General features: G+C 47.9%; 1 protein-coding gene across 5 annotated transcripts in view; it reads left to right on the top strand.

Moving 5' to 3' along the window:
• The first annotated feature begins 7,513 nt into the window (after positions 1 to 7,513).
• LOC137356830 (small conductance calcium-activated potassium channel protein 3-like) overlaps positions 7,514 to 25,285 on the top strand; it is an 81,000-nt gene continuing 63,228 nt past the window's right edge. For 4 of the 5 annotated variants that reach the window (XR_010971113.1, XM_068022651.1, XM_068022653.1 and 1 more), the window contains exons 1-2: positions 7,514 to 8,702; positions 18,351 to 18,446. Coding sequence is in view for 4 of the 5 variants with exons in the window: in XM_068022651.1 (XP_067878752.1) it covers positions 7,929 to 8,702; positions 18,351 to 18,446 (870 nt within the window). In the remaining variant the exon portion in view is untranslated. The remainder of the gene's footprint in view (positions 8,703 to 18,350; positions 18,447 to 25,285) is intronic. The other variant, XM_068022652.1, reaches the window with a different exon arrangement.

Genomic DNA, 25,285 nt, shown 5'->3' with positions numbered 1-25,285 from the left:
AGGATCTGGAATGCACTGTCCGAGAGTGTGGTGGAGGCAGGTTCAGTGAGTGTTTTGGATCTGGAATGCACTCTCTGAGAGTGCGGTGGAGGCAGGTTCTGTGTGTGTTTAGGATCTGGAATGCACTGCCCGAGAGTGCGGTGGAGGCAGGTTCAGTGAGTGTTTAGGATCTGGAATGCACTGCCCGAGAGTGCGGTGGAGGCAGGTTCAGTGAGTGTTTAGGATCTGGAATGCACTGTCTGAGAGTGTGGTGGAGGCAGGTTCAGTGTGTGTTTAGGATCTGGAATGCACTGTCTGAGAGTGTGGTGGAGGCAGGTTCGGTGAGTGTTTAGGATCTGGAATGCACTGCCCGAGAGTGTGGTGGAGGCAGGTTCAGTGAGTGTTTAGGATCTGGAATGCACTGCCCGAGAGTGCGGTGGAGGCAGGTTCAGTGAGTGTTTAGGATCTGGAATGCACTGTCTGAGAGTGTGGTGGAGGCAGGTTCAGTGAGTGTTTAGGATCTGGACTGCACTGTCTGACAGTGTGGTGGAGGCAGGTTCAGTGAGTGTTTAGGATCTGGAATGCACTGTCTGAGAGTGCGGTGGAGGCAGGTTCAGTGAGTGTTTAGGATCTGGAATGCACTGTCTGAGAGTGTGGTGGAGGCAGGTTCAGTGAGTGTTTCGGATCTGGAATGCACTCTCTGAGAGTGTGGTGGAGGCAGGGTCAGTGAGCGTTTAGGATCTGGAATGCACTGTCTGAGAGTGTGGTGGAGGCAGGTTCAGTGTGTGTTTAGGATCTGGAATACACTGTCTGAGAGTGTGGTGGAGGCAGGTTCAGTGAGTGTTTAGGATCTGGAATGCACTGTCTGAGAGTGCGGTGGAGGCAGGTTCGGTGAGTGTTTAGGATCTGGAATGCACTGCCCGAGAGTGTGGTGGAGGCAGGTTCAGTGAGTGTTTAGGATCTGGAATGCACTGTCTGAGAGTGAGGTGGAGGCAGGTTCAGTGAGTGTTTTGGATCTGGAATGCACTGTCCGAGAGTGTGGTGGAGGCAGGTTCAGTGAGTGTTTTGGATCTGGAATGCACTCTCTGAGAGTGCGGTGGAGGCAGGTTCTGTGTGTGTTTAGGATCTGGAATGCACTGCCCGAGAGTGCGGTGGAGGCAGGTTCAGTGAGTGTTTAGGATCTGGAATGCACTGCCCGAGAGTGCGGTGGAGGCAGGTTCAGTGAGTGTTTAGGATCTGGAATGCACTGTCTGAGAGTGTGGTGGAGGCAGGTTCGGTGAGTGTTTAGGATCTGGAATGCACTGCCCGAGAGTGTGGTGGAGGCAGGTTCAGTGAGTGTTTAGGATCTGGAATGCACTGCCCGAGAGTGCGGTGGAGGCAGGTTCAGTGAGTGTTTAGGATCTGGAATGCACTGTCTGAGAGTGTGGTGGAGGCAGGTTCAGTGAGTGTTTAGGATCTGGACTGCACTGTCTGACAGTGTGGTGGAGGCAGGTTCAGTGAGTGTTTAGGATCTGGAATGCACTGTCTGAGAGTGCGGTGGAGGCAGGTTCAGTGAGTGTTTAGGATCTGGAATGCACTGTCTGAGAGTGTGGGGGAGGCAGGTTCAGTGAGTGTTTAGGATCTGGAATGCACTGTCTGAGAGTGTGGTGGAGGCAGGTTCAGTGAGTGTTTAGGATCTGGAATGCACTGCCTGAGAGTGCGGTGGAGGCAGGTTCAGTGAGTGTTTAGGATCTGGAATGCACTGTCTGAGAGTGTGGTGGAGGCAGGTTCAGTGAGTGTTTAGGATCTGGAATGCACTGTCTGAGAGTGTGGTGGAGGCAGGTTCAGTGAGTGTTTGGGATCTGGAATGCACTGTCTGAGAGTGTGGTGGAGGCAGGTTCAGTGAGTGTTTAGGATCTGGAATGCACTGCCTGAGAGTGCGGTGGAGGCAGTTTCAGTGTGTGTTTAGGATCTGGAATGCACTGTCTGAGAGTGTGGTGGAGGCAGGTTCAGTGAGTGTTTAGGATCTGGAATGCACTGTCTGAGAGTGTGGTGGAGGCAGGTTCAATTGAGTCACTCAAAAAAGAACGGGATAATTATCAGAAGAGAAAATTTTGCAGGGCTACGGGGAAAAGGTGGGGGACTGGGACTAGCTGAGTTGTTGTTGTAGTGAGCTAGCACTATGTAACCATTCTATGATTCTACGAAACATTAAACCAAAGCTCCAACTACCTGTTCAGGTGGACATAAATAACAATAATTCAAAGAACAGTGGGGGGTGGGGGGGGGCGGGGATTCTCACTGGTGTCTCAGCCAACATTCCGCACTCCTGTCGGTACCTCACAGCTGTTTGTGGGATCTTTCTCTGCAGAAATTGGCTCCTGTGTTTGTCCACCCAACACCAGAGACTACACTTTGGAAAGTAATTCATCGGCTGCCTTGGAGCATTGTACTAACGTTAAATAGACAGGGTAGACGTAGAGAAGATGTTTCCACTTGTGAAGGGAGACCAAAACCAGGGGCCATCAATATAAGACAGTCACTAATAAATCCAATGGGGAATTCAGGAGAAACATCTTTCACCCAGAGAGTGGTGAGAATGTGGAACTCGCTACTACAGGGAGTGGTTGTGATCTGGAATGCGCTGCCAGAAAGGGCGGTGGAAGCAGGTTCAGCAGTAACTTTCAAAAGGAAATTGGATAAAAGCATGAAAATTGAAACACTTTCAGTGCTGCGGAGAAAGCAGGGGGGGGGTAGTGGGACTAATTGGATAGGTCTTTCAAAGAGCTGGCACAGGCACGATGGGCCGAATGGCCTCCTCTTGTGCTATAAGATTGTATTTGAGACAGAAAGGAGACAAAAGGATACAAGGAACTGGGATTAGAGTAGATGCCTCCATTTGAAGGACTAGGACCAGCTTGCTGGGCCAAATGGCCCCCTGCTGTATGATTCTATGGCCACAGGACCACAGGCAGCTGTGGGGAGTGAGGGGCGGTGGGAACAGTGGTTGCTGGGGACTGCTTGGTGCTGGTAGGGGCTGCAGGAAGTGGAAAGATGGCAGCACTGAGATCCCATGACTTGCTGAAGTGACCTTTCGGCTCATGTCCAGCTAACATCAGGACACTTTCACCTGCTGCCTCGACTTAATCAGTTGAACTTAACAAACTTTCTTTCAAATAACCCTTAACATGTTGAGGGGGATTTTAACTGTGGCCTGGCGTTTAGCTGCAGGCAACAGTTACATCGAATTTACAGTACAGAAACAGGCCGTTCGGCCCATCTATTCCGTGTGGGTCTTTATGCTCCACAAGAGTCTCCTCCCACCCCCTCTTCATCTCACCCTATCAGCAGATCCTTCTATTTCCTTTCTCCCTCATTCCTATATCCAGCTTCTCCTTAAATACATCCTCAACCAGGTCGTGTGGGAGTAGCTCCATGTTCTCACCACTCTCTTAGTTCCTCCCGAATACCCTATTGGATTTATTAGTGCCTATATTTTTGACACTTTTTGGGATTTTCTTCTCCCTGCTGCTTTCACATGCGTTCAAGTCTTCTGAACAAGGAATCTTCCTCCACACAAGATCAGGGGGCAGGTTGTTCAACCTTGCCCGTCCAAGAGCGAACATCTCACACTGAAGAGCGTCTGCAGAATCTCATCGACAGGTTTGCGGCTGCCTGCAATGAATTTGGCCTAACCATCAGCCTCAAGAAAACAAACATCATGGGACAGGACGTCAGAAATGCTCCATCCATCAATATTGGCGACCACGCTCTGGAAGTGGTTCAAGAGTTCACCTACCTAGGCTCAACTATCACCAGTAACCTGTCTCTAGATGCAGAAATCAACAAGCGCTTGGGAAAGGCTTCCACTGCTATGTCCAGACTGGCCAAGAGAGTGTGGGAAAATGGCGCACTGACACGGAACACAAAAGTCCGAGTGTATCAAGCCTGTGTCCTCAGTACCTTGCTCTATGGCAGCGAGGCCTGGACAACGTATGTCAGCCAAGAGCGACGTCTCAATTCATTCCATCTTCGCTGCCTCCGGAGAATCCTTGGCATCAGGTGGCAGGACCGTATCTCCAACACAGAAGTCCTCGAGGCGGCCAACATCCCCAGCTTATACACACTACTGAGTCAGCGGCGCCTGAGATGGCTTGGCCGTGTGAGCAGCATGGAAGATGGCAGGATCTCCAAAGACACATTGTACAGCGAGCTTGCCACTGGTATCAGACCCACCGGCCGTCCATGTCTCCGCTATAAAGACGTCTGCAAACGTGACATGAAATCGTGTGACATTGATCACAAGTTGTGGGAGTCAGTTGCCAGCGTTCGCCAGAGCTGGTGGGCAGCCATAAAGGCGGGGCTAAAGTGCGGCGAGTCGAAGAGACTTAGCAGTTGGCAGGAAAAAAGACAGAAGCGCAAGGGGAGAGCCAACTGTGTAACAGCCCTGACAAACAATTTTATCTGCAGCACCTGTGGAAGATTCCGTCACTCTAGAATTGGCCTTTATAGCCACTCCAGGCGCTGCTTCACAAACCACTGACCACCTCCAGGCGCTTCCCCATTGTCTCTTGAGATAAGGAGGCCAAAGAAGAAGAATATTATTTTGATGGCCCCTAGCCCTGGTCTCCCCCACGAGTGGAAACATCTCCCTACCGAACCCTTTCATAATTTTAAAGACTTCAATCAGGTCGCCCCTCAGCCCCCTCTTTGCTAGAAAAAGGAGCCATAGCCTGTTGAGTCTTCCTGATCGCTATAATCGCTCACTCCTTGTAAAATCTATTTTGCACCTTCTCCCGTGCCTCTATATCCTTTTTTTATAATATGTGGGCAGTATTGTGCACAGTTAACTCCAAGTAGCGTGTTAAATTGAGCAGTACCCACTAGCTGAACCTATCCTGAAATCTAGTTGTTAACAATCGCTAGAGCTTGTGTGCTGATTAATGGGAGCTTGTTATTTTTTTGTTTTCTATTTCCCTTTGTGATTTATAGCTGCAGCAGAGAGGAAAGGTTCCGTATCGTTTGCAGCAGATTTATAGCATTTGCTTATCAATTGTTGCTTATCTGAATATTGTGCCGAGCAGGAGCTGCTGCCTTGGGTTTGGTTCCATTGGTAGAATTCTGGCCTCTGATTCAGGAAATCATGAGTTCATGGGCCAGCTGCCCGGGCCCTAAGCTCTGGAATTCCTCCCTAAACCTTTCTGCCTCTCTTTCCTTCGTTCAGATGCTCCTTAAACTGCCTTTGCCAAGCTTTCAGCCACTGAAATGGACTGAAGTCTCCGAATGCAGCTCCGTGTAACTTTTTTTTTATTGTCAGCTCTCCTGAGAGTGCCTTGAAATGTTTTACTCTGTTAAAGGCAAGTTGTTGTTGTATGGAAGTGTGGCTGCCAACTTGCGCACAGCAAGGTGCCACGGACAGTGCCTGTTTTTAGGGATGTTATTTGAGGGAAAATCTTGGCCATGCCCATTGGGAAGACTCTCCCCCAACACCACCTCTTCAAATACATCCTTTATGCCCCCTCTATCCTCTCCAGCTGACAGGGAAAACAGGGCCTCAGTTTAACATCTCAACCAAAAGACGACAACTCTGACATGACAGTACTCCCTCAGTATTGACCCTCCGACAGTGCAGCACTCCCTCTGTATTGACCCTCCAACAGTGCAGCACTCCCTTAGTATTGACCCTCCGACAGTGCAGCACTCCCTCTGTACTGACCCTCCGACAGTGTGGCACTCCCTCGGAACTGACCCTCCAACAGTGCAGCACTCCCTCAGTACTGACCCTCCGACAGTGCAGCGCTCCCTCAGTACTGACACTCTGACAGTGCGGTACTCCTTTGGAACTGACCCTCCGACAGTGCGGCACTCCCTCAGTACTGACCTTTCGACAATGCAGCACTCCCTCAGTATTGACCCTCCGACAGTGCAGCGCTCCCTCTGCACTGACCCTCTGACAGTGCGGCACTCCCTCGGAACTGACCCTCCAACAGTGCAGCACTCCCTCAGTATTGACCCTCCGACAGTGCGGCACTCCCTCAGTACTGCCCCTCCGACAGTGCAGCACTCCCTCAGTATTGACCCTCCGACAGTGCAGCGCTGCCTCTGTACTGACCCTCCGACAGTGCGGCACTCCCTCGGAACTGACCCTCCGACAGTGCGGCACTCCCTCGGAACTGACCCTCCAACAGTGCAGCGCTCCCTCTGTACTGACCCTTCGACAGTGTTATTTAATATACACAGGGTATTACACCCAGTTACACAGTAAAGTGTTATTCAATATACATGGAAATAGTATATCTAATTACAGAGGAAAGTGTTATTTAATATATACAGAAATGTTCTGCCTATTTACACAGGAAAGCATTATTTAATATACAGAGAAATGTTGTGCCCAGTTACACAGGAAGTGTTATTAAATATACATAGAAATGTTATGCCCAGTCACACTGGAAACTGTTATTTAATTTAATGTATTCAGAAATGTTATGCTCAGTTACCTAGGACAGGGTGTTTAATATATTCAGAAAAATTGTAAGTGTCAGTTGTGGCTTAGTTGGTAACACTCCTGACTTGTAGGTTACCACTCCAGGACTTTAGTATAACAAAATGTGCTGAAAATAATCATCTGAGGAAAGGTCACAGACTGAAACGTTAACTCTGTTTCTCTCGCCACGGATGCTGCCAGACCTGTGTATCTGAGTATTTCCAGCACTTTCTGTTTTTATTTCAGATTTCCAGCATCCGCAGTATTTTGCTTTTATTTACTTGAGTATAACAACCTTGGCTGACACTCCAGTGCAGCACAACGGGAATGCGGTGCTTTCAGAAGAGATGTTGAATCGAGGCCCTGTCTGTCCTCTCACGTGGATCTAAAAGATCCTGCGGCACTATTTTGAAGAAGAGCAGGGGAGTTCTGGTCAATAGTTATCTCTCAACCAACATAAAAAAACAGACGGTCATTATCACATTGCTGTGTGGGAGCTTGCTGTGCACAAATTGCCTGTTGCGTTTCTGACATTACAATGACCACACTTCAAGAAAAGTACTTGGTTTTTTCTCAAGAGCTTTGTCTGGTGCACTTGAAAGGTGCTCTACACATGCAAGTCTTCCTTGTTATTTAGTATATCGGGCTGTTACACAGGAATTCCATTTATTATATATGGGAAACCTGATTTTTGTTGGATGATTTTCTGCCTGAGTCTGCAAGTTAGCAATTAATGAAATGCAGTAAATTATGAAGAATTATTGGGCAAAACCAATCAATGGTTCTTGCTGGCTGGGAAAACTTTGATTGATTTAAAATTTCAACTGCAGTTGCAACAGTGCCTGGGAGCAATTTAACTAGAAAGCTCCCTTTCAGAATTGCAGCCAAAATTCCCCAAAAGTTTCTGCAGGTGGCTCAGATAGCAGAACTCCCAAAGAATTGCACACTCGGCGCATGCCCGGTGCGGCTCAAGCGGCAGAGACTACAACTCCCAGGGAGCTCCGCGAGTGGGGGGCGCAGGCGCGCTGGCACCCAATGGAGGGGAAGGGGGCGGGGCCTGGGACAAAAGGAGGAGACGCGCCGGGAGCGAGAGGCAGAGGAGGCTGGAGTCCGGGTGGAATGGCTGGATGCATGGAGGCAGGGGTAAACTCCAGTGCCAAGGGGAGCGGGGCTGGTGAGAGGAGGAGGGAGGAGCAGCAGCAGCAGCTGCTGCAGCTGTTGGGCTCATTGGCAGCAGACATGGGGAATGCTCAGCCACAGATGCCAGTAGGAGAGAGGCAGTGAGTTGGGAAAGGGAGTTGGCATTGGGGTTAGGGGAGGGGGCTATCTGAGTGAGGCTGGACTCGGGGAGGTCTACCTGAGAGCAGGGGAGGGGCTTCCTGGTGGGAGGCTACTGGCTTGGGAGCAGCCCAGACCTGGAGATCTCCAGCAGGGAAGGGTGATTGCATTTTGGACTGTTGCAGGGGGGAGAGAGGGGGAAAGGACCATGGAGAACTCTCACTCTGGCCACTGCCATGACTCTGGGGTGGGGGACCTGGAGGAGGACATTCTCAAATGTCAGTGTCCTTCAGCAGCAGGTGGAGGGGATCACCACCACCACCAGCAGCAGCACCAGCAGAGTCAGTCTCAGCTGCTCCCCAACCTACTCAACACCTCGTCCCCAGTCTTCAAGGCGAGCTCGGCCACCTCCAGCCTCAGCAACGTCCACCAGCCGGCTCCGTCCCGGCAGGGCAGCCAGCTCCACCTGGACGACTACCTGGTGGGTCCGCCGCCCGGCGCCGGGGCAGGCGGCAAGCACCGGCAGGCAAGCCCGCTGGTGCACCGGAGAGACAGCAACCCCTTCACCGAGATCGCCATGAGCAGCTGCAAGTACAACGGCGGGGTGGTGAAGCCCCTCAGCAGCCTGAGCACCTCCAAGAGGAACCTGATCGACTCGGACCCCGACTCGCAGCCAATGCAGCTCTTCAGCTGCAACCACATCTTGGGCAACACACCAGAGATTGTCATCTCCTGCAAGGAGGACCAGCAGCAGCACCAGCACCACCTCCTGCAGAACCACCAACAGCACGCCGGCACCTCCAGCAGTAACTCCCGCAAGGGCAACAAGAGGAAGAACCAAAACATTGGCTACAAGCTGGGGCATCGCAGAGCTCTGTTCGAGAAAAGGAAGAGGCTCAGTGACTATGCATTGATCTTCGGCATGTTTGGCATTGTTGTCATGGTGATTGAGACTGAGCTGTCTTGGGGAATCTACAACAAGGTGGGTTCGAGTGTTCTTGGGAGTGTGGTGGTGGTGGGGGGGGGGGGGTGGGGCGGGGAAGCATTAAAAACTGGCGTCATCAGCTTTTAACGTGTTGCATTTCAGTGTTTGGGGAAACGGAATGATTCACAATCTTGAGTTACTCGGAATGAGGCCATTCAGCCCATCGTGTGTGTGCTAGCCTCTTTGAAAGAGCTATCCAATTAGTCCCCACTACCCTGCCCGCCCACCCCAGCCCTGAAAAATTCTCCCCACCCCCACCCCCGGGTCAAGTATTTATCTAATTCCCTTTTGAAAGTTACTACTGAATCTGCTTCCACCACCCTTTCAGGCAGCGTGTTCCAGATCACCATAACTCGTTGGGTAAAAACGTGTTGCCTCTGGTTCTTTCCAGAATGAGGAATGAATTATTAGCTCCAGGACACCGGAGAGAATTGCCCTGCTCCTCTTTGAGAAATAGTGGCCGGAGAATCTTTAATGCCCACCTGAGAGGGCAGACGGGTTTACGCTGCAATTTAATCTTTAATTGGCGCTGGGAGGTGATGCTTTTTTTTTAAAAAAAAACAGATGATATTCCTCAGCAATCACAATCGTCCATAACACTGTGCAGCAACATGTTGCATTTCTGTTTGGTGAAGCTTTCTCTAGCTTTCCGTCCATTCCAAACTGTTTCTATTGATCTGCTCATCCCCTCCCTTCCTTGCCTCCTTTTTTTTTTTGTTTTATCAATGCCGAGGATGTGGAATAACGTGCACACCACTGAGTGTTCATGTGCTCAGAGCTGCCTTTTCCTTATTTGTGGAGTTGGGGACTGTGGAAATGAAGGTTTCCCTCTGGATACAGGTAGCCCAGACCCTTGCTGAGAGTTACACAGAATGTCACTGAAGTGGCAAATCTCACCCACCTTTATAAAGAGAGATACAGTGAAAGGGTGCTTGGAAAAATTGCCCCAGTTAAACGATAACCCCCCCCCCCCCCCATTTCTTTTTTTTCTCTCTCTCTTTCACCGCCCAACCCCTTCCATCTAATTAATGGATGAAAGAAGTCGAGTTAAATGATACCAACACATTTTGTGATGTGATCCCAGCTTAATGCTTGCCATTAAAATAAGTTGTGTTTTAAAATGGAAATTTAGAGGGCAGTGACCCAATATTTTCTCACGCTGCGTCACCCAAAAACAGAGGCGGAATTTGCCCTTTACTGGGCAGAGGGTGTTTTAAATAATGCGAAGATTTACAGATTGCAGTCAACTGGGTCAGATGTCAGTGTTAAACAGGAGAGAGAATGAAAATACAGTGTACTGTAAAGCTGTGCCAGTACATGCAGATTGAACTGTAAAGAGGTGGCAGTACTTTGTTGGATATATTTGTTAATGTGATTTGTAGACCAGTTCCTTCATGACTGCCAGACACCGGTGATGTGAGTGACGCTAATTTGAGAATGGCACTGGTTCACACAGCCCCAGCTGTTGTGAAGAGATTCATCTTTGAGGACTCCCAGTGCACAGAACAAGCAGGGAGCTGCCTCACACACTCCAAACACTTTACATTTCCTTATTAACAAGTGATTAATAACAGATTAGATAACCGCTCGCTCGCTCTCGGGCTCTCTCTTTTCACTCACTCTGTCTCTGATTCCTTCACTCTTTCTCTTTTTGGGTACTGCACACCCTCTTTTTTTTTTTGCACTAGTTTTCTCTCCCTCACTTGTGCTTCCCTATTTCTGTGCTCCAATTCTATTTTTTCAGTCCCTCTCTTTCCTTTTTCTCTCATGTTTCTCTCTTTGCCTTTCTTTCTCTGCTTGCTCTTTGATTCTCTCGCTCTCTCTGTCTCCCTATTTTTTCTCCCTGTTTCCTCTCTTTTCCTCTTCCCCTCTCTCCCTTTTTTTTCCTCTTCCCCTCTCTCCCTTTTTTTTTTCTCTCTCGCACTCTGTCTCCATGCAAATATATATTATATATATTTTTCTCTCACCCCCTGTTTCTCTGTCCCTCTCTTTCCCTCAGCTGTCTTTTTCTCTTCAGGTTGTGAGTGACACATAAACACCAGAATTAACACCCTGAAGCAATGGCTTGAAATGTTGCAAAATCAGAAACACACTTGTGCGGTATCTATCCTTTAGGACAGAAATTGCTTGAATTTGGAAGAATTTTATTGAAAGACCAGGAATGTTTAGCATAGATTGCTACACCATAAAAGGCTTGATGTCCTGGAAAGAGATTCCAGCAGCAGTTCTCTCACACAAAGCCAGAGCTGGGTAAGCAACACTTGGGTCTCTGGGCATAAGAACATTCAAAGCTTCTTTGCACCCCGTCATCTGAAATGTGTCATAAAATACAGTATTGAAGACACTTCTTTGGGAGTATTTAGAATTGGAAGTTTGCTTCTCTCCATTATCCCCCTGTCACAGTTTAAACTGAGACTGTATATGTTCAGGTTAACTTGAGGGAGACAAATGGAAAGAGACAAACAGAAAGCGAGAGGCAGAGACAGAGAAGTAGAGAAAAAAAACAGAAACCCAGCAAGAGAGGGGAGACACAGCTTATCCAAAGAGTGAGTGAGAGAGAGAGAGAGTTTAACCTATAGCCAACACACTTAAAAATAAAATGAATAATCTTATTTTGAGTGAGATTGCATCAATTTGTATCCAACCAAACACCAAGTATGTTATGCCCCTTTTTACCTCGCAGCAGAAATTACTTCTCCACAAAGCAGCAGAAAAGTGAGGAGGCCATTCAGCCCCTTGAGCCTGTTCTGCCATTTAGTTAGATCGTGGCTGATTTATGTCTTAATGCCATCTCCCCACCCATGCTCCATAACCTTTGATAAGCTTACCCAACAAAAATCCATTGAACTCGCTCGCTCCTGGGTGGGTGTCATAGGTCCTTGAGTTTCCTTTCCCCTGTAATGCACTCCTCATGTGCAGGCATGTCTCCGATTAAAGAAAAAAAACAGGAGGGCTTGACTTGGACCAGCTGTCATCTGCCAAGGGCTTCTTCTCCAGTAGTACAATATTTGTCCCTCGAACAGCACCTAAAATCAGGTTATCTGGTCATTACTGCATTGCTGTTTGTGGGAGCTTGCTGTGCGCAAATTAGCCGCCGCGCTTCCAAGCTGACAATAGAGACCACACTTCCAAAGAAAGTACGTCATTGGCTGGAAAGTGCTTTGGAATGTCCTGAGGTTGAGAAAGGCGTTGGAGAAATGTGATTTTTTTTTTTTACAACAGCAACTCGCATTTCTATAGTGCCTTTAGCAGAGTAAAACATCCCAAAGTGCTTCACAGGAATGTAGACAGACTAAATATTGACACCAAGCCACATGAGATATTAGATGGGGTGACTCAAAGTTTGGTCAAAGGGGTAGGGTTTTAAGGAGAAGAGAGTGAGAGAGACAGATGAATGAAAAAATTTAGGGAGGGAATTCCAGAGCTTAAGACTCAGGCAGCTGTAGGCACGTCCGCCAATGGTGGAGCGATGGGAATCGGGGGATGCGCAAGAGGCCGGAATTGCTGGTGTATAGAGATCTCGGAGGGTTGTGAGGCTGGAGTAGGTTACAAAGATAGGGAGGGTAGAAGGACTGAGAGTTCATGATATAATAATCAGTCACGGACTATGGATGGAGTGGGACTGAGTGGGTGAATGGCCTGTTCGAGCTTTGTGATCCAGCTGCCCAGTTCAGGGTGAAAATTCCCAGACTCCTTCCTTCCTTGCCAGTTTTCTCTGTCATCACTGAGCCCTCATGAGGTGAAATGGATTGGATTGAGTAAACCGGGCCAAATACTCTGTACTGTGCATTCCAGGCCTGCAGGGTCAGATAACTTTCTAAAGATAAAGGCTGATAGCAGACGGTCTGGGAGGTGAGGAGTGTGCTGAGGAACAGTTGGACTGGGCGCGAGTGGCCTCTTAAATATCTGGCAATGGAATGTGAAGAATTCAGTAAGGAGGACAACTGCGGAGGTCCTTGAATATCAGCTGATGGGGTGGAGGGCAGAGGGATCATGGAGGAGGAGGGTGGCACACAGTGGGCATGACAAAAAATAGACTTGCATTTACACAGCAGCTTTCACGGCTTCAGGGGTATCCCAAAGCGCTTTACAGCTGATGAAGGGTGTTTTTGAAGTGCAGTCAGTCTTGCAATCGAGGAAATGCAGCAGCTAATTTGTGCACAGCAAGTAAAGCCTGGCTTGGGTATAAAATTAAAACCCGACCCAAACCCGAGTCCTTTAATTTTTTTTTGCGCCCGACCCCCACTCGAATCTCTTTCATCTGTTCCAGCAGCGGGCTATTCCTGCAGCTGGAGTTGTGGGGAATCATGGGTAAGCCTGATCCCCGTGACTTCCTGGAAGCAGTGTCCAGCCCGACCCAACCCGAGCCTGAATGCTGGACACGGAATTTCGATCTGACCTGACCTGAAACTGACACATATAGTCGGGTCTAGTTGGGTTCCGGTCGGGTAGCCAGGCTTTAACAGGAAGCTCCCACAAACGGCAACGGTTAGTAACTAGATAATCTGTTTTAGTGATGTTGGTTGAGTGATAAATATAGGACACTGGGGAGAAGTCCCCCTCCTCCTCTTCAAAAAGTAGCTGTGGGACCTTTTATGACCACCTAAGAGGGCAGACGGGACTTAGTTTAGTGTTTCATTCGAAAGACTGCCTCTCCCGACAGTGCAGCACTCCCTCGGTACTGCTCCTCCGGCAGTGCAGTGCACACTCAGTAATGCACTGGGAATGTCAGCCTCGTTTTTTTTTTCTGCTCAAGTCTCTGGAGTGGAACTTGAATCCATGATCTTCCGAATGTGCAAATTGGCTGTTGTCATTCCCAATTTTATATCAGTGGCTCCGACTCACAAAGAAAGTAATTTGTAAAGTGCTTTGGGGCGTCCTGAGGTTGTGAAAAATGTGATTGAAATACAAGTCTTTCTTCCTTTATCCTTGGAATTGTACACCAGATCATTAGGAGGGGCGGGGTGGGTGAGGAGAGCGATTGGGCATATTCTCTTTGCCAATGCACAAATCTCCCTTCGGAGTAATGCAGACTAGCTCCGAGATCTGCCATCACCCATTGCTGCCTTGCTTTAAGATGCTTTTTTTTCACAAAAAAACATCTGAATTAATTTGATCAGAACAGAGATGTTTATTTTCAAAGAAACTCCTGATCTGGAGATTAAGTCTGTGCACACAATGGACTGGGATCAGTTGCAGCCGACTTCACTGAGCACAGCTGCCCAGCACTCCCAGGAGCGCTGTGTACATCTGGGCAGTGCCAAGCAGTGTGGGTACTGTAGATCACTGGGAAAAACATATTACATAAAGAACTATCTGCACATGGCCCAGCAGTGGTCTGGGATTATATTAGGGACACACGTGTTTTCTTGCACTTTTCATTTGTGAAATCTCATGGATAAGTCTACGGGTCACTGGAGGCAAAGTGATCCCCCCCTGCCCCAGCCACAATTAATCTCCCTGCAGGAAACTGTAGGCCAGTTAGCTTAACATCTGTCTGACGGAAAATGTTAGAAGCTATTATTAAAGATGTTAGAGCAGGGCACTTAGAGAAATTCAAGGTAATCAGGCAGAGTCAACATGGTTTTGTGAAAGGGAAGTCATGTTTAACCAATATATTGGAGTTCTTTGAGGGAGTTACATGTGCTGTGGATGAACGGGAACCGATGGATGTATTGTACTTAAATTTCCAGAAGGCATTTGATAAAGTACCACATCAAAGGTTATTGCAGAACATAACATGACACCCTGGTGTAGTGGGTAACATATTGGCATGGATAGAAGATTGGCTAGTTTACAAGAAACAGAGAGTAGGCATAAATACGTCATTTTCTAGTTGGAAAGATGTAACAAGTGGTGTGCCAGAGGGATCTGTGCTGGGGCCTCAACTTTTTACAATTTATATAAATGACTTGGATGAAGGGACTGAAGGTATGGTTGCTAAATTTGCTGATGACACAAAGATAGGTAGAAAAGTAAGTTGTGAAGAGGACATAAGGAGGCTACAAAGGGATACAGATAGGATAAGTGAGTGGGCAAAGATCTGGCAACTGGAGTATAATGTGGAAAAATGTTGAATTGTCCACTTTGGCAGGAAGAATAAAGAAGCATATTATCTAAATGGTGAGAGGTTGCAGAGCTCTGAGATGCAGAGGGATCTGGGTGTCCTAGTGCATGAATCGCAAAAGGTTAGTGTGAAGGTACAGCATGTAATTAGGAAAGCTAATAGAATGTTATCGTTTATCGCGAGGGGAATTGAATACAAAAGTAGGGAGGTTAGGCTTCAGCTATACAGGGCATTGGTGAGACCACATCTGGAGTACTGTGTATAATACTGGTCTCCTTATTTAAGGATGTAAATGTGTTAGAGACAGTACAGAGAAGGTTTACTAGACTAATATCTGGAATGGGCGGGCTGTCTTATGGGGAAAGGTTGGACAGGCTGGGCTTGTATCCACTGGAATTTAGAAGAGTAAGAGGCGACCTGATTGAAACATATAAGATCCTGAGGGGTCTTGACAGGGTGGATATGGAAAGGATGTTTTCCCCTTGTGGGAGAATCTAGAACTAGGGGTCACTGTTTAAAAATAAGGGGAGGCCCATTTAAGACAGAGATGAGGAGAAATTTTTTCTCTGAGAGTTGTGAGTCTTTGGAATTCTCTTCCTCAAAAGGCAGTGGAAGCAGAGTCTTTGAATATTTTTAAGGCAGAGGAAGATAGATTCTTGATAAGCAAGGGGGTGGAAGGTTATCAGGGGTAGGTGAGAATGTGGAGTAATCAGTTCAGCCATGAACTTATTGAATGGCGGAGCAGGTTCGAAGGGCCGAGTGGCCTACTCCTGTTCCTAATTCGTATGCATTTCCAAAAACAGAGAGAAACACTGACACAGTCAATTCTGATAAATAGAAACAAGGTCCAAATGCATCTGAGAAAGAAATTAATTATGTTTATACAGTGCCTTTCATGACCTCGGGAAGACCCACAAAGCACTTTACTGTTGTGGTTGTGGGTTAAATCCCCATTCCAGGACTTCATCTTGCACTCCTCGTGCAGCATTGAGGGCGTGCAGCATTGTCGAAAGGGCCGCCCAGAGGGCGTGAGGCATTGCCGGGGGGACTGTCTGCCCCCTCGTGTGGATGTAGAAGGTTCCAGGGCCGCAATTGTAAGAAGAGCAGGGGAATTCTCCCCCGGTGTCCTGGGTCAGTATTTATCCCTGAACCGATATCAATAAAACAAAATTAATTGGTCATTCCCTTAACTGTTTGTGATATCTTGCTGTACCAGTGAACGTCAAGGTATGTATGTGAATCAATTTGAGATGTGATTAAGGTTTATTTCAGTGCAAGTACTTATCTCTTTCGTTATTCAGACGTAAGTACTGGATTGTGAAGGGATAGAGTTATCATGTTATCCTTCCGCTGGGACCTGTTGGCCAGGAAATAGGTTTTAATAAAAATTGTTTATACAGGAAAGGTCTCGCAGCGAAATGTTGTGTGATTCAGCTTCCTGATGAGCCATTCCTCTTTCTGCACATCAGTCAGTCTGTCAGTCTGCCACCTCCTCCTGGGTTCAGGATGATGCAGGGAGGCGAGGTGGGGGTGGGCCAGGCAAGGGGGGAGGGTCTAAGGTCGATGTGGGGGGAGGGTGGGGGGAAGCGGATTAAGGATCGGGTTGGGATCAGGGCCGCGCTAAGCTGGTTCCTTTTACATCAGCTGATGTACATTTATTGAAACCCTTTAGTAATTGACTCCATCTCCCTGAATCAGCAGAGTTAGTGGGGGGAGGAAATGGGATGACTTCTAAAACAAACTATTGGTGCATTCTAGAAAGGTCACTCAAAGGGGGAAAACGGGCCGCGCTCAAAACTGTCAGAGCCTCACAATATTGAGTTTCCATTTGAGCTGCGTGCCCTCGATCATGGGGGTTGTCAGCCATTTTATAAATCTATGGACATGAGGGTTAAAGAACAAGTCTGGGAATGTTCTGAAAAGAACTCCATAATGGCCCCCTGGCCTACATGGGAGGCTTCATCTTTAATGGAAGTTCCTAACCAAAAAATTGTTCCTGCCTGCAAACATGGAAATTTGACCATCTTTATCGCAAGTGGGTGGGAACTTTGTATCTCGCAAATAGCTGCAAATTGCAGGCCTGTCTTGTAAAGCACGCTACACGACGCCACCCATTGTGCATTGGGATTTCGCTGAGGTTTCAACACCAGATACTCTCAATCAGTTCAGTTCGGGAGTCTGGCTTTGGTTACAGATATATCTGTTGGTCCTGGCTGCGGGGAGGTGGTGCCCAGGATAAGGTATAGAGACCCTGGAGACCCCTCAGGCCAGCGTTAGCGGCTGTCTTCAAAGGAGCAGGATAATGGTGCGCAGGAATGACTGATGCAGTACTGTTGATGGAAGAACAAACAGTTCAGACCATTGGGATCAGGAGGAGGCCATTCAGCCCCTTGGCCTTTCCACCATTCTGTTGGATCAGGGCTGATCTAACTCAATTCTGTCTTACCGCCTTTGTTCCGTAACTCTTAATACCCTCGCCCAATGAAAATCTATTCATCTGTGTTTTGAAACATCCCATTGGCCTCCAGCCTCAACAGCTTTTCGTGGGGGAAGTGAGTTCCAGATTTCATACCCTTTGTGTGAAGAAGTGCTTCCTTACATCATCCCTGAATGGCTGATCTCTAATTTAAGGTTATTCTACCAGTTCTGGACCTACCCACCACCCCCCCCTCCACCCCCCCACCCACACCAGAGGACGGAGAGACGGGCGTACATAGATACATACACATGTTCATGGTTCGTGTTACTAGATTGCAATCAAAAGTGGCTGTTATTTCCTCTCCATAGTCCGACGGCCCTGTTGACCAAGTGCACACACCTGTAGCCATCTGCGACAAAGGTTTCAATATCTCACCAGCCAGAGCTTTCACCCAGCAGGCCATCGGGAGAACTGGAATCAGCAACATATATGACAGAGAGCCAGACTGAGACACAAATCAAGGAGGTAGAAAGAAATGGCATCTAGCAAGGCTGACTGAAGTTCCATCCCTCCACAGGACAGCAGAGATGGAGAGGGTTGTTAATTGAATGCAGCTTGTGTTTATCCCAAGTGGCTGTTTCTGGGTGGGGATGATTATGGATCAATAACATCAAAGGCTTGATGATCAATAACTTCAAAGGCTTGATTCCTAATTGGCCTGAATCTTAACAGGAAAATCCCTTTACAAACGAAAGACATTCGACTGCCATTAACTCACCATCATGCCTGTCACATCCCAGTACTCCTGGGACCCATTGCCTTGACTTCCATTTCTTTTCTAGTTATTCTTGTTAATTCTAGTAGTAAGGTCCTTTATCAGGAGGGAAAAATAACTCCTGTTATTTAATGAAATTTCGTTGCCTTTTCTCCCCCTTGAAATCCCAGCAGCCGCCCCGTGCACGGGGATTCCACGATCCCGGCAGCGTTTTTAGGAGGTTAAATGATTGGTAGAGTCCATGAGAGGGCAGAGTGTAGATGGGCTGTGGGAGGAGGGTGCTGAGGGGACATGTAGCTTTTTGCTTGTTCTGTGCTATGCTGCGATCTGATTTGGTTGGTCTGAAAATGCTGGTTCCATCTTTGCGTTTCACCTGTCTTTCAGGACTCCATGTATTCGCTCGCCCTGAAATGCCTTATCAGCCTGTCCACGTTGATCCTGTTGGGACTTATCATCGCCTACCATGCGAGGGAGGTCCAGGTACGCAATCTCTTCAACCTATCAGCATTACCGCCAGGAGTTACACTTTGAATAAAACACCTGCTCCTCTGCCAAAATTGCTCATTTATATCAGCATCATCCCGGAATGCAGAGATAAACCTCCCCCCAAATTCCCACACCACCCCGACCCCCGCCCAGTTTCTCTTCACGTAAAACAGTCTTCTTAAACTTCTCTACTCTGTTTGCTGCATCCTCACCTCCAACAATAAGTGCGACGAGCTCATGGACTTCTTTATCATTAAGTTTGAGACCATCCACTGCCACTTCCCTCCCTTCCCCTAGCCCACCGGACCAAACTTCCTCTAAAGTTCCCCGCTGCCCCAGCCCTGAACTTGCATCTTTCAATGGTGTCTCCCCTCATGCCCTCTCCAAGTTCATCTTGTCCTCTTGCTCCCTTGACCCTATTCCCACTAGACCGCTGACCACCCACGTTAGCTGATATGGTTAACGGTTCCCTCTCCTCAGGTACTGTCTTCTCCCCTTCAATTCTAACATCATCGCCCCCTCTGCAAAAAAGCCCACCCTTGACCCCTCTGATTATAGCATCCTCCTATAACACCTCTCCTCTGTCATTCAGATGGGTGGGAGTGCTCTTGCCTGGTTCCATTCTTATCTATCCAGTCATTGCCAGAGAATTGCCTACAATGGCTTCTCTTCCTCTCCCCACAGCATTACCACTGCAGTGCCACAAGGATCAATCCTTGGCCCCCTCCTATTTCTCATCTACATGCTGTTTCTTAGTGACATCATCGAAAAGCACAGCATCAGCTTTCACATGTACAGTGTTAACACCCAGCTCTACCTCACCACCTCTTTCAACCCCTCATTCTGTCTCGAATTGGTCAGACTGCTTCTCCACTATCCAGTACTGAATGAGCAGATGTTTCCTCCAGCTAAACATTGGGAAGACCTGAAGCTATTGTCTTCAGTCCCCTCCATGTACAGGTGTATCCTGTACACAAAAAGCAGGATAAATACAACCCAACCAATTACTGCACCATCAGTCTACTCTCGATCATCAGCAGAGTGATGGAAGGTGTTGTCGACACTGCTATCAAATGGTACTTACTCAGCAATAACGTGCTCACTGACACCCAGTCTGGGTTTCGCCAGGGCCACTCGGTTCCTGGCCTGTTTACAGCCTTGGTCCGAACATGGACAAAAGAGCTGACTCGAGGTGAGGCGAGAGTGACTGCCCTTGACATCAAGACAGCAGTTGACCGAGTATGGCATCAAGGAGCCCTAACAAAACTGGAGTCAATGGGAATCAGGGGGAAAACACTCCGCGGTTGGAGTCATACCTAGGGCAAAGGAAGATGGTTGTGGTTGTTGGAGGGTAATCATCTCAGTGCCAGGACCTCACTGCAGGAATTCCTCAGGGTAGTGTCCTAGGCCCAACCATCTTCAGCTGCTTCATCAAGACCGTCCCTCCATCATAAGGTCAGAAATGGGGATGTTCGCTGATGATTGCGCAATGTTCAGCACCATTCGCGATTCCTCAGATACTGAAGCAACCCATGTTCAGATGCAGCAAGACCTGGATAACATCCAGGCTTGGGCTGATAAGTGGCAAGTAACATTCGCACCACACATCTGTCAGGCAATGACCATCGCACACAAGAGAGAATCCAACCATCTCCCTTGACATTCAACTGCTGCTGAAACAATAGTTCGTGTCTTTGTTACCTCTAGACTTGACTATTCCAATGCTGTACTGGCTGGTCTCCTACCTTCCATAAACTTCAGTTCATCGAAAACTCTGCTGCCCCATATCCTAACTTGCACCAAGTCCCGTTCACCCATTGCTTGCTGTCCTACATTGGCTCCCGATCTGGCAACTCCTTGATTTTTAAAATTCTCATCCTTGTTTTCAAATCCCTCTGTGGCCTCATCCTTTCCTATCTCTGTAACATCCTTAAAACCCATAACACTCTTTCTCCCCCGCCCCCGCCCTGCCCGTCCATTTCTGACCTCTTGCACATCCTTGATTTTAGTCGCTCCACTATTGGTGGTAGTACCTTCAGCTGTCTGGGCCCTAGGTTCTGGAATTACCTCCCTGTCTCTCCTTAAAAGCTACCTCTTGACCAAGATTTTGGTCATTTGTCCTAATATCTCCTTGTGTAGCTCAGTGTCAAATTTTGTTTGATAACTGCTCCTGTGAATCACCTTGGGATGTTTTACGACTTATAAAGGTGCATTATAAATGCAAGTTGTTGTTGTTTTTTGCACCAGTTGTCAGCATCAAACACTCCCAGAGCAGGTACAGCACGGGGTTAGATACAGAGTAAAGCTCCCTCTACACTGTCTCCATCAAACAGTCCCAGGACAGCTACAGCACGGGGGTTCGATACAGAATAAAGCTCCCTCTACACTGTCCCCATCAAACAGTCCCAGGACAGCTACAGCACGGGGGTTCGATACAGAGTAAAGCTCCCTCTACACTGTCCCATCAAACGCTCGTAGGACCGGGAGTGATTGACAGGCTAGAATCTAATCAAATGGTTCAGGGAGTTTATATATAGAGGGACCCGGGTTCGATTCCGGGTACTGCCTGTGTGGAGTTTGCATGTTCTCCCTGTGTCTGCGTGGGTTTTCTCCGGGTGCTCCGGTTTCCTCCCACAAGCCAAAAGACTTGCAGGTTGATAGGTAAATTGGCCATTATAAATTGTCACTAGTATAGGTAGGTGGTAGGGAAATATAGGGACAGGGGGGATGTTTGGTAGGAATATGGGATTAGTGTAGGATTAGTATAAATGGGTGGTTGATGTTCGGCACAGACTCGGTGGGCCGAAGGGCCTGTTTCAGTGCTGTATCTCTAATCTAATCTAATCTAATAACAGATACCCGGGAGGGAGGGAGTTACAGGCTGGAATCTAATTGAGAGGTTCGAGGGTTTATATATAGAATAGCAGATAGCCAGGAGTATCCCGGTGCTCCAAGTGTTGCTGGTTACTCACCACTGCTGCTTCTCATGCTTTTCCTTGTTTTCATAAAGGATGGTGAATCCCCAACTGGAAGGAAAGGAGACCCATGTCATTGCCAAATATAGTCCTCACAACAACCACTGCCCCTCATGATAACGAGCGCCAAATACTATCCCAACAGTCAATGCAGGCTCTCACTGTAAACATTGCTAAATGATAATCTGGTAAATAAATAGTATTAATTAATGCCCCCCACAGTAAAGGTGCCAGCTGAGGCTCAGTAGATAGCTTTCTCACCTTTGAGTCAGAAAGTCATGGGCTTAAATCCCACTCTAGAGACTTGAGCAATAAAAAAAAAGAAAAAAAAAACGGGGTTAGGTACAGAGTAAAGCTCCCTCTACACTGTCCTCATCAAACACTCCCAGGTCCAACAGTCTCAGGGCATCTGTTTTAGTCATGTTTATTGAGGGATAAGGACACCGAAGAGAAAACCCCTGCTGTTTTAAAAAAAAAAAGTGTTGTGGGATCTTTTGCGTTCACTTGAGGGGGTTTAACATCCCACCCTGAAGGTGGCACTTCTGACAATGCAGGATTTCCTCAATGTCAGCCGAAATTTTGTGCTCGGGTCTCTGGAGTGGGACTTGAACCCGCAACCTTGTGGCTCAGAGGTGAGAGAGCTCCTCTGAGCCACAGCTGACTAGAACTTTCTGTAACGGGAAGTGAGTTAGTTTGTAGGAATCTTGCGTGGTGTGGGGATTGAAGATGATCTGTTGGATTGGAATGGTGTGTCACGATGGGAAGGAATGGAAAGCGAGTTAGTCAAATTCTTTACTTGGGCCAAGTAGCTAAGCTTTCCAGAACTACCAACTTGGGATGAACTTTATAGGACATGGGATTGTAAACTGGGGTGTTAAGGCTGAGTGGTGTGAGGGAATCCCATCTCCGAGAGTTGATGGGGTTTCTGTATACATCATCAAATTAGTTCTGCTCTTGTATATAGTTTTTGCAGTGATAACTGTTCTCTTTTTTTTTTTGCATGGCCAAAACTACCTTTCAGAGTTGGGGGTGGGGGCATCATTATTTACAGGGAGTCCCTGGGAGTGTGTTGGTATTTATAGGGCGTCCCCAAACAGAAATATTTCATGAGCTCTGCTCCAGGGATAAATATTGGCCCCGGGACACCAGGAGAACTTCACTGCTCTTCCAGTAGTGGCTGTGGGATCATTTAGGCCTCACTGAGAGGGAAGACAGGACCTCAGTTTAACGTCTCATCTGAATGACACGTCCGACATTGCGGCACTCCCTCAGTACTGCACTGGGAGTGTCGGCTTGGATTTTAACACTCGAGCCTCTGGAAAGGGACAGGGACACGTGAGCAGGGCTGAGAAAAGGGGTGAGTTAGGCAGGAGCCTAATGTTGACAGATACTGGCAGGAGGCTTCAGTCAAACAGATGCACAAGGGGTTAACCAGAACGATTGGAATAAACACATTCCCCTTTCTTTGTTGACTCCACTCACTCTAGTCCAGCTTTGTTTCCAGGAAGCTGGTTGGGCTCAAACTTCCTGGGATTTTGTTTGAAGTGTGTGAAGTTGGGAAGCTGTCCAGTTCCCTTGCAGCACTGTGATGTTAACAGATATGCCTCCTTTATCCTGTCCTGTCCTGACTCAACATGCGCTTGCCCATTGTGAGGATAAAGGGGGTGGGGGGAGGGTGCAAGGAAGGTCACTCGGTGTAGACTAGGAGAAAAGTCAGTAATGCTCTGAGATTCAGAACAACAATAACATGCATTTGGACAGCAAAACATCCCACAGGAGTGTTAATCAGACAAAATGTGACAGAGTCACACAAGGAGATGTTGGGACAGGTGACCAAAAGCTCGGTTAGAGAGGTAGGTTTTACGGAGTGTAAGGAAGAGAGGGAGGCGGAGAGGTTTAGGGAGGGAATCCCAGGCAGCTGAAGGCATGGCTGCCAATGGTGGAGCGATGGGAATCAGGGCCATGCAAGAGGCCGGAATTGGATGAGTGCAGAGATCTGGGAGGGGTGTAGGGCTGGAGGAGGTGACGGAGATAGTGAGGGAGGGGGGAGGGGGGGTGGGCATAGGAGCTGGGATTTGTAAACCAGGATGAGAATTTTAAAATCAAAGTGTGACTGGACCAGGAGGCATTGTGGATCAGTAAGCATGGGTGAACGGGATCTGGTGTGATTTCGGATATGGGCAGCAGAGGATGGCAGTGATTGAATGTCATTCACCAGTCGTGCCATCACGTATTGGGAGGAGTTGCAGGGGGTGGCGGGGGTGGTCTCCATGGCACTTGCCTTTGACTGTGGCCTTTCCTGAGTTAGGCGGACAGGTGGGCTCAGTGGGATGCTGTCAAAACTCCAGGCTCCCTGACGGAGCAGGGCCCCTGTTCCGCCTGCTGCTATTAATAACAGGCAGCCGTGGACTCTCTCCACCTCTCGCATGAGCAGTGCCGACCCCCAGGGTCGTCTCCTCTCGTGTGTTTGTCAAGCTTCAGCAGCCTTTGTTTTTTGACAGGCAGCATGAAAGACCCATCTCTTTAATCGCTGGCCTGCTGCTCTGACTGAGAGTAAGAAGGAGAGCTGAATCTTCCCTGCCCCTTCCCACCTCAAACCAGCAGTGCCAAGGGTATGTTTAAAACCCTCCCCAGAAGCACCAAGGGTTTGAGGGAGTGCTGAGTACACAATTCACTGTTTAAAATTAACTTTCCCAATTCATTCTGAGTGGTTCCTGCTGCCGAGGATACAGGGTCTGTCAGGACAGGCGAAAGGGGAAGCGCGACCAAACTGATGTTCCACAGCACGACTCCACATATTGGGAAGCAATGCAGATTTACACTTGTCCGCTCTCAAGTTTCCAATCTTTTGGGGGATTTGAGTTGAGAGGCGCAGGGAGACGCAGAGAAAGAGGAAAGGAAATAGAGAAAGTGAGAGATCCAGAGAGTAATTGTCGGGAGAGGGACTGAAACAGGGAGCAAGTGTGGGAGAAAGAAAATTACTGGACTTTAAAAACATGAGAATGATGGACTAAGGAGTGACAGATGGTTTAAGGAAACAATGATGAACATGGGGAACAATCATTCCGTTACAACCTTGAACATTTCAATTCAAAATCTCCTCTTTTCCAAAAAAAATCCAAAGACTTAACCTTTCCTCACAAATGAAATTCCTGTTATGTGGAGTCATTTCACTGCCCTCGCATTCCCCAAGGGCAGTGAATTCTTTCCCCGTGATTGTGACCAGAACTGCACCAAAATTATGATGAATTGAAGTTCACTTATTATTCCATTAATAAAATATTTTCACTTACAGGAACAGCAGAAAAAGATTAAATATTAAAATGTTCTTTGCACAGATTGGCTGTGAACACAGATATTCTTGAAGAATATCCTCCCCCAGGGAATTTCAAGCTTGTTTTCTTCGAGAGAGAAGTGGGCCTGGCTTGTGGGATTAATAAACCCACCCCATCAAACACTCCGAGGGCAGGTACAGCACGGGGTTAGATACAGAGTAAAGCCCCCTCTACGCTGTCCCATCAAACACTCCCAGAACAGGTACAGCACGGGGTTAGATACAGAGTAAAGCTCCCTCTGCACTGTCCCCATCAAACACTCCCAGAACAGGTACAGCACAGGGTGCGAAACAGTATTTGAAGGGGCTGCTCCTTAAGTTTTAAAAAAAAAGAAGGAAAAAAACAGGGTTAGATACAGAGTAAAGCTCCCTCTACATAAAAACGGGGTTAGATACAGAGTAAAGCTCCCTTTACACTGTCCCACCAAACACTCCCAGGGACCCTGGTTGAATACCCAGATTCTGGACAGGGGATAGTTAGGAGGGCTGACTGTTGCTTCTATGATGTTTCCCCTCCCCTTCCC

This window comes from Heterodontus francisci, chromosome 46, assembly GCF_036365525.1.
Source record: "Heterodontus francisci isolate sHetFra1 chromosome 46, sHetFra1.hap1, whole genome shotgun sequence".
NCBI classification, from domain to species: Eukaryota; Metazoa; Chordata; class Chondrichthyes; order Heterodontiformes; family Heterodontidae; genus Heterodontus; species Heterodontus francisci.
Note: the sequence above shows the minus strand (reverse complement) of the source record. Positions and strands in the feature narration are given on the sequence as shown.